At 47.7% G+C, this 9,559-nt stretch overlaps 1 protein-coding gene across 5 annotated transcripts in view; it reads left to right on the forward strand.

The window, feature by feature from the left end:
* Window positions 1-9,559, forward strand: part of FBLN5 (fibulin 5) — an 83,115-nt gene that overhangs the window by 62,530 nt on the left and 11,026 nt on the right. For all 5 annotated transcript variants that reach the window (XM_032179859.2, XM_032179858.2, XM_058429569.1 and 2 more), the window contains 3 exons: window positions 2,701-2,820; window positions 6,894-7,016; window positions 8,577-8,703. In XM_032179859.2, coding sequence (XP_032035750.1) covers window positions 2,701-2,820; window positions 6,894-7,016; window positions 8,577-8,703 — 370 coding nt within the window. The remainder of the gene's footprint in view (window positions 1-2,700; window positions 2,821-6,893; window positions 7,017-8,576; window positions 8,704-9,559) is intronic.

The following is a 9,559-nucleotide window of genomic DNA, read 5'->3' on the forward strand; positions in this document are numbered from 1 at the left end:
CTTAGGGCAGATGCAGGCTTCTCTGTGCCAAGGCCTGGGATTGGAGGTGCCAGCCACAGGCTGGCACAGTGCACCCAGTACCTCCTGAGGCATAGCCATGCCCAAGCCAAAAGGCGCCTGCGTCTTTCAGGCCTCTGAGGAACAGGTGTGTGACAAAGAGCAGATAATACACCGGGCAGTGCCAAGTCCACAGCATAATAAAGTAGCAGGCCCAGCACCCAGGCCTGGGTATGGTCACTCGGCCACTGGGATGCTGCATCCGCAGGGCCCATGGGCAGCACAAGGCATCGCATACTCCAGTGAGCTTTTGTAATCCTGACTCTTCGTGTGTGGAAGAGTGCTTTGCACGCTCAGAGCATTGTCACGTCTGTTCATCTCACTGAACTCAAATAATAAATAGCCTCGTGACGTCAGCAGGCAGGTGTTTGTGGCTCTGCTTCACTGAGGAGGAAATCAAGGCTCAAAAAGGTTAAGCAACTTGGCCAAAGTCACGCAGCCAAGTGGTAGCAGAGCTGAGAGTAAAACCAGGGGCCCAGACTTCTTGTCCAACAGGTTGGAGTGGGGCCCTGTGCGCCCTCAGCAGCTTCAGAAGGGCATTTGGAAAGGGCTGGCAGGAAAGGGCAGTGAGAACCCCAGGGGGGCAGAAGCATTTTGGTTGCCCTGCTCTTCAGAAGCAGCTGAGAGTGGTGAGGGGGTGGAATGAGTTCATTCATCTCTGAGGGGCCAGCGCCTGGCCAGAGGCTGAGGCCACCAGCCCTAACACTTGCCAGTACTGTCCCATCTGAACTTGCACTCAGTGGCTTCGCACAGTGGACATTTTCTTACCACCTCCTGTCCCCGGTGGGGAAACCCCAACCTCCCACGGGCACCAGTGGGAGCCAGTGTCTTGCTAGACCCTCTCTCTATAGCTGTTCATTTATTTGTTTTCTCCCTGAGAGCTCCAGAGATGCCAGGAGGCAGGAACTTTGTGGCCATGGGATTAGCCTCCCCTTTAAAAAAAGCCTCTCAGTCTGCTCACCGTGAAGGCTTTTAGTGACATCTCTTTTCAGAGGCCTAAGAGGTTTACCTGGACTTGGGAAGAGGATAGAAAATCTCTCAGCTGGAACTTTGGCCGTTGGTGTATGGAGCATTGTGGGATGGTGCTTACAATGGGTCAGCCAATGCCAGTGGGAAAGAGGCTCTTCCCTGCCCTCCCCGCACCATGAGCTGTGCAGAATGAATCTTGTTTTTTGTGGAAAGACCCCTGACTCATGTTCCAGTTCCCATTGTGTCCTTGTTAGCTGGTGGACTTGGGTACACCTCTCAATCTTTAAAAACAATTATATGTATATGTATGTGTGTGTGTGTGTGGTGTGTGTGTGTGTGTGTGTGTGTGTGTGTGTGTGTGTATATATATATATATTTTTTTTTTTTTTTTGAGACAAAGTCTAATTCTGTCAACCAGGCTGGAGTGCAGTGGCATGATCTCAGCTCACTACAACCTCTGCCTCTGGGGTTCAAGCGATTCCCTTGTCTCAGCCTCCCAAGTAGCTGGGATTACAGGCACCTGTTACCATGCCTGGCTAATTTTTTTGTATTTTTTTAGTAGAGACGGGACTTCACCATGTTGGTCAGGCAGGTCTCGAATGCCTGACCTCAGGTAATCAACCTGCCTTGCCCTCCCAAAGTGCTGGGATTGCAGGTGTGAGCCACCGCATCTGGCCTATAATTTTTTTTTTTTTTTTTTTTGAGACAGGGTCTTACTCTGTCACCCAGGCTGGAGTACAGTAGCATGATCTCAGCTCACTGCAGCCTCAATCTCCCAGGCTCAAGTGATTCTCCCTCCTCAGCTTCCCGGGTAGCTGGGACCTCAGGCATGTGCCACATCACCTGGCTAATTTTTAAATTTTTTTGAAGAGATAGGGTCCCACTATGTTGCCCAGGCTGGTCTCAAACTCCTGGGCTCAAGCAATCCACCTGCCTCAGCCTCCCGAAGTGCTGGGATTACAGGCATGAGCTACTGTGCCTGGTCCTTCAAAAATGCTTAAACAGTCTTATTGATGCATAATCAGTGTATAATAAACTGCTCCATGATTTTATTAATTTTGACATACGTGTACCCACATGAAACCACCACCACCACGCTCAAGGTAATGGATTTCCCATTACTCCTTGTGTCCCTTGGTGGTCTTCTCCTTAACCTACTTAACCTCTAAAGTGGGGCATTGGTCTTCGTTGTAAGGATTAAGTGAGTGCAAGATCCTTTCCTAATGAGCAAAGTTATTTATGCATAATAAATATATTATTAGAATCATCATGGTTATTTGTTAACCTGAAACTTCCAAGTCAGTGAGGGTGAGGGGAGTTCACTGACGGAATGCAACTGGTGATGGAAGGAGCAGGTATTGCCTGGAAATTCCTGGCGGGGGGCGTTGGAGCATAGACTTACTATGTGTATATGTTTATATCATGTGTATACATATGGTTTCCACCTTGCCTGACTTTTGACCCCAGAAGGGACATGTGGATGGAGGCCCCGGTCCTTAAGTGAACACTTTTGGATCTGAGATCATGCTCCCGAAGGTCCTGGGTGGAGAGCCTTGGTACCTGCAACTCTGGTCTCCTGGTGGTGGTAGATTTTGTTGCTGGTGCTTTTTCTGCCTAGTTATTGTGGCTGTTCTGTTGAGTGGGCAGTCAGCAATGTGCCTTGGCTTTCCACAGATGTGAACGAGTGTGCCACCGAGAACCCCTGTGTGCAAACCTGCGTCAACACCTATGGCTCTTTCATCTGCCGCTGTGACCCAGGATATGAACTTGAGGAAGATGGTGTTCATTGCAGTGGTAATGGGCTTTGGCATTGGAAACTTCCACCTGTACTTGGGGCCTGGGCAGAGGTTGAAGGGCAAGGGCTTCCTTCATAGGTGTTTCCTCTCATTTCCTGGACACATGTCCAGTTTGGGACATCCTCCAGGGCAGTGGGGTCACAATCACACAGAACAGAGATGAGTCACTTCCCGAAAGGTGAGGTGGAGTCTCATCTTCCTTGTCATCTGACCCTTGATGCAAAAATCAATGGGGCACCTTCTAGGACAGAGGTGGGGTTGACGAGGGAGAGGAGTCACCCGATTTGACATGTTGGTTTGAGAGCTGTCTGTCCTCACCCAGCACCGACTCAAGTCTTGGGGATATCACAGAAAGTACTTACAGAGGGCAGTGACCCAGGAAAAATAGCATATCTTATCGGGAAGGGTTGAGGAGAACACTGAATGAATGAGATCATGTATGGAAGCACACATGTTCTGTGAACTTCTGAAATCTCTACAAATAATCAGTGCCTCACTCCAGGCCTGGCACCCAGGGAACATGCAAAAAAATAGTTCTCGAATCAATGGATAAATGATTGAATGTTGAATGAATGAAATCGTAATAATTTGTTGTGAGAACATAGATGTGATGGGTTAGTTGACCTTTTATAAATTCCTTCCAAGCCCAAGGAAATATGATTTTCTGCCCACGCTAGTTTATGGACTCTATTATAATTTTCTTATTAACTCCTTCTTTTTTTCCCCTAGAAAGTTAATTTTTTTTTCTTAGTTAGAAAAATATTATTGGATTGTAAACTCCTTGAGAACAGGGACCACCTCTTACTCACATTTATCACGGTAGCATCCCACATAGAGCCACACACAACTCTTTCTTTCTCTCTCTTTCCCTTTCTTGCCTTGTTTTTTGTAAACGTTGGATTAAAGTACACTCCATTTCCGCCACTTCTGGCATCATCAGCAGTTGTGAATTAGCAAAGTCTAAATTAATAATGCTTCACTGTGCTTTTCAAAATAAGTGGGCCATACACTAGGGCGTGAAAAATCTTTTTGTCCTGCAGAATGGAAAATTTCCTAATCCGGGTTTTATTGTAACAGGAACTGACCCAGGTCATGAATGGAACTTGTGTGATAGTCTCACTGATGACTAAAGTGTTCTGGGGACACAGTCCCATGAAACAAATGAACACCTCTTCCCAGGGCCAGGACAGTCAGAGCCACAAGCAGGAAGTTACAGAGAGCCCTGGGCTGATTAAATGCAAGGCCCAGAAACAGAAATAAAATACCCTCAGGCATGAAAAGCCACTTTCTTCCTAGATTTCAGTTCCTTCCATGGCACTCCTTGGGGAGTTGGGGCCAAAGAACTAAGAAGTGTGGAAAATCTAACATTATGTGGTGAGATGATTTGTTTCTCCAGAATGCTCTGTTAATCCACAGATGTTTATTGCCCTACTGCATAGGCCATATAGCAGAGTGACCCTGGAGGAGCTGAGTTCAAATTCTAGCTCTGCCATTGACTATTTTTCTTGACCAAGTCACTCCCTGAGTCTCAGTTTCATCCTTTATTAAAAAAATCAACCAGCCAACCAACCAACCAACCACCCTCATAGAGTGGTCAAAAATTAAATAAGCTGGCGCAGCCCAGAGGGTGGCCCAGCTCCAGGCTGGTTCCAGGCTGGCTGGAAGCTGCTGCTTCCCATGTCCCAGGGAGGATCCAAGGTAGGCAGGCCACTGAGAGACAAATATTCCTGCCCACCCCACAACACTCTGGACTTTTCTCTTTCAAGGAGGTTTTTTTGGACACAGCGGAGTTTTAGTCATTACATGTTAATTTATCTTCCCTAAGTGTAGGTGTAAGAGACTTTTGCTTCTTGAGAAGCTTACATCCATGCCGATTTGGCCAAGATTTTCAGTTGACTCATTTTGCCCCAAATGGCCAACTTGTCCACCATGTTCTCCATGATGCACACCCTCCTGAAGACTTGGTGTGACCCCGGGTTATGTAGGGTTTCTAGAGCAGACTGGCCCAGGATAACAGGGTGATGGAGAGAGTCTGTTTCTGCACCTTCCTACTTAACCCCTTTCTGCACTTCTCCGTTTCCCGCAGGCACTGTTATCCTCACTGTGTTATCACAGCTGGGGTGGCCCCTCCGTGTAGCCCCAGACCCCTCCTAGCCTTGTCTCTCAGGGATTTGCTAAGCTGAGCTGTTCCTGGAAACCATGGTGGGTTCTCATGTAGAGGAGTGAAAGTGGCCTAAATACGTGCTCCCTGCCAGAAACTGGGCTTGTATTTCAGCTTTCCACTGGAGGGTGGAGCCACAGCCCTAAGCAAAGTCTGGGAATTGCAGACCCAAGGATAAACCGAGTAGGGTCTGTTACGGCCCCTCCCTGCCCGGTGGGAGTTGGGAGTGGGTGCTACACTCTCCATCTGCCCTAGAGCTAACCCTGCTTGGGTGCTTGCCCCAACCTCAGGGCTCCCCAGCTCCACTCATCCCTCAGCACAATTACTCAGGGAGACATTACAGTGTCGTGTTTCTAAGTGTAGGATCTAGAGGCTGGGTTCAAGTCCCAGCTTTCCTCCTTACTTGTTATCTGTGAACTTGGTCAAGTTAGCTAACCTCTGTAAGCCTCAGTTTTTCTTCTGTAAAATGTGGAGAGTGACAGCACCTCCTTCATATGGGGTTGAGGTGAGAATTAAATAAGAGGAGGCATGTAAAGCATTTAACCCAGTGCTTGGCATATAGGGAGCCTCAGGGATTGACAGACATCACTACTACTCTACTGAAAGTACGAGTGGAATCTACAAACTTGGAAATAAAACAGGACACTCAGTTATGATGGGCTGGAGCCAGAGACCCGGGGCTCTACAAGGCTTCCAGGGGAGGTGGGGAGGCACAACCAAAGCAGATATTACCTGAGCACACTTGACTTTTCAAATCAGCATCCTAATTCTGCTGGCTGATAACGCATCACCTGAGGACCCCTGAGAGAGACAGGAAGGAGTTTTTCCTTCTGGCATGTAAGAGGCACAAGGCATGTAACACCCGGAATTATCTGATGGTGGAGAGGCAGCTTCTTTTGCGTTGACACCCTCTCTGGGTGACTCTAGCCACCAGTGGTCTGTGAGTGAGAGAGTAATCCGAGGACATGTCACATGGGGAAACTAGTGAAAGCAAGTTTTTGGGAAACAACAAACGCAAGAAAAACATGTTTTCTTTGGCATGCTTATCGAATGAGGTTCAAACAGGGGCTCTGTTGCCAAACTCTGTGTGTGATGAAGAGTTGGCTTTTCTGAAACGTCTGCATCTGCATCAACCACCGTGGCCCATGCGGATGAGTTGTAAATCACATGGACAGGGGCTCCCCTCCACAACAGGCTGGCTGGAAGCTGCTGCTGCCATTGTCCCAGGGAGGATCCGAGGTAGGCGGGCCATGAAGAGAAAAATTATATCCCTGCCCATCCCTCACCACTCCAGAGTTTTCTCTTTCAGGCAGTTTTTTGTTTGTTTGTTTGTTTACACAGTGAAGTTTTAATATAATTAAAATCCTGGGCTTTTGGATATGTCCCTTAATTGTGACTTTAGGAACAATATTTTCCTGAAGTTGGGGAAAGACGTGATTGGAGAGGAGTTGGCACTGCGAAAGTTGCCCCTTCAGAGGGCCCGCTAGGGCCAGGGAATGTTTTTTTGGGTCTTGGGGAAACCCCCGGAAAATCCCAGTGGGCAAAGAAATCTCAGCCCCTTGAGCGGTCAGAGGTGGAGAGTGGATTCCCCTACATGGTGAAATAAGTTTATAATGAATGGAAGGTGCAGTCGAGTGAGAGGCAGATGTTGGAAGCTCGATGGAGGTGGATTTCAGCTCCATGTAGAAAAGAATTTTCTGACAATTAGAGCTGTCCAAATATCAATGGGTATCCTCAGTAGGTAGTGAGCTCTCCATTGCTAGAAGTGCTGGAGAAGTGAATTGACAGCTTCTTGGCAGTAAAGCCATTGCACGTATCAAGACAATGTGAGAGTTGGAGTAGATGGCCACTAAGCTCCCATCCCCATGTAGACCGGGATTACAAACAGCAGGTGTGACTTGTCACCCCAGATATGGACGAGTGCAGCTTCTCTGAGTTCCTGTGCCAACATGAGTGTGTGAACCAGCCCGGCACGTACTTCTGCTCCTGCCCTCCAGGCTACATCCTGCTGGACGACAACCGAAGCTGCCAAGGTAAGGCTGTCCGGAGGGGCCTGGCTGGGGTGTATGTGTGAGGTGGAGCTGCTTCAGGGTGTCATCTGGATGTCCTCACCTGGGGAATCATGTGCAGCTTTTGGAAGGTGGCAGGGGTGGGGGTGTCAGTGGGTGCTGGTGGCTCTCATGGTGGCAGCTCTAGGCAGGATGCCTGGCCTGGTGTCTTCCCTCCCTGTAACCCATCCTTTGGCCAGGATATCGGCCACTTAAACTTCTGTAATCAACTCTGCAGATGCAGACGGCAGCCTGTAAGCGTGGCTTTCTGCCTCCCCAGGCAGATCTCTGAGGCTCCTCTGAGAACTGCTCCGGAGCTAAGCAGGACTTTTATGGCCTGGCCAGAGCCCGGGCTTTCTTACGTGGCCTGGAGGGCAGTTTGGTTAGCCTTTCTTCAAGTGATCTCCTAGAGTGCGTTTGCCAGGGAGACCCCATGCACCTGACTGCTCTGTTCCTGGAAGGCCTGGGACCCCAGACTGTAAAAGGGGTGGGTCTTCTCCTGTTTGCCTGCGTAGCCTGGCTTCCAGCCCCATGCTCCACCCACTGAGGGGTGATTGCAGAAGCAACTGACCCATTCTCAGCCTCCTTGAACCTGCCTTATCCCATTGCCAAGCAAGAATTCTCATAGTAGTGCCAGGCAATAGAAATATCATGTGAGCTACAGACGTGAGCCATCTATGTAATTTTACATTTTCTATTAGCCACATTAAAAGAGGAAAAAAATGGTAAAATTACTTTTACTACTGTATTTTCTTTTCTTTCTTTATTATTATTATTATTTTTTTTTGAGACAGAGTCTTAACTCTGTTGCCCAGGCTGGAGTGCAGTGGTGTGATCTTGGCTTACTGCAGCCTCTGCCTCCCGGGTTCAAGCGATTCTCCTGCCTCAGCCTCCCAAGCAGCTGGGACTACAGGCACATGCCACCATGCTGGGCTAATTTTTGTATTTTGTATTTTTAGTACAGGTGCATGCCACCATGCCAGGCTAATTTTTGTATTTTTGTATTTTTGTGTTTTACCATGTTGGCCAGGCTGGTGTTGAACTCCTGTTTTTACTACTATGTTTTCTTTAATGCAGTATATCCAAAATATTATTTCAGCATGTATTCAATATAAAAATTATTGATGAGATGTTTTACATTCTTTTTTTTAATTTAAAAAAATATATATAAATATATATAAAATATATATAAATAAAATTAAGAGACAAGGCCTTGCTTTGTTGCCCAGGCTGGTCTTGAACTCCTGGCTTCAAGTGATCCTCCTGCCTCAGCCTCCCAATGTACTGGGATTACAGACATAAGCCACTGTGCCTGGCTCACATTATTTTTTGGTACTAAGTCATCAAAATCTGGTGTGTATTTTCCACTTACAGCACATCTCAATTTGGATCAGCCACATTCCAAGTACTCAGTAGCCTCATATGGCCTGTGGCTGCCATATTGGATAGTACAGCTCTGTAGTAAGATCCAGCCTACCCCACCCCCACACATCTGGCCTGGCCAATAATGCCCTGCCTCCGCTTCTTGTCTACCCTGCATTTCAGACATCAATGAATGTGAGCACAGAAACCACACGTGCAACCTGCAGCAGACTTGCTACAATTTACAAGGGGGCTTCAAATGCATTGACCCCATCCGCTGTGAGGAGCCTTATCTGAGGATCAGTGATAAGTAAGTCATGGCGTCCGCCTGGGGAATAGAAACCTGATGAGGGCCTGGCTCAGGCGGTTGGCGGTGTGGTGTGAAAGAGAGTGCACCAGCCAGGAAGTCAGGGCACCCGGCCTACTACCTATGTCATGTGCTCGTGTGTGTGTGTGTGTGTGTGTGTGTGTGTGTAGAATATAACAGAGTAGAATAGATGGAACAGACTGGAATAGAAAATATCAGAGTGCATTGCACATAGCAAGAGTCAATATTGTTTTTTGAAACTTATCTTTTAGTTTTGTGTGCTACTGGTTTGCAGTGCAAAGTGTGCTACTGTACGTTGTCAAAAAGTTTGCAAAACATTCCATTACAAGTTATAGGATCTGAAACACATCCCTACATGCAAGAAAGAACTATTTTTCAAAATGTTTGACCACAACACACAGTAAGAAACACATACAAGCCTGGGCCCAGTGGCTCATGCCTGTAATCGCAGCAATTTGGGAGGCTGAGGTGAGTGGATTGCCTGAGCTCAAGAGTTCAAAAGCAGCCTGGCCAACATGATGAAACCCCGTCTCTACTAAAAATACAAAAAAATTAGCTGGGCGTGGTGGCACACGCCTGTAGTCCCAGCTACTCAGGAGGCTGAGGCATGAGAATCGCTTGAACCTGGGAGGAGGAGGTTACAATGAGCTGAGATCGTGTCACTGCTGTCCAGTCTGAGTGACAGAGTGAGACTCTGTCTCAAAACACACACACACACACAAACACACACGCACACTCACAGAGAGTTCTCTATCACTCCCCTACTCATGCCAGAGCTATGCAAAGATTCTCTAGAAAGCTAACCAAGCCGAGAGTTGAGTCAGGGTTCTAGAATCTC

Source organism: Hylobates moloch, unplaced genomic scaffold, assembly GCF_009828535.3.
Source record: "Hylobates moloch isolate HMO894 unplaced genomic scaffold, HMol_V3 SCAFFOLD_16, whole genome shotgun sequence".
NCBI classification, from domain to species: Eukaryota; Metazoa; Chordata; class Mammalia; order Primates; family Hylobatidae; genus Hylobates; species Hylobates moloch.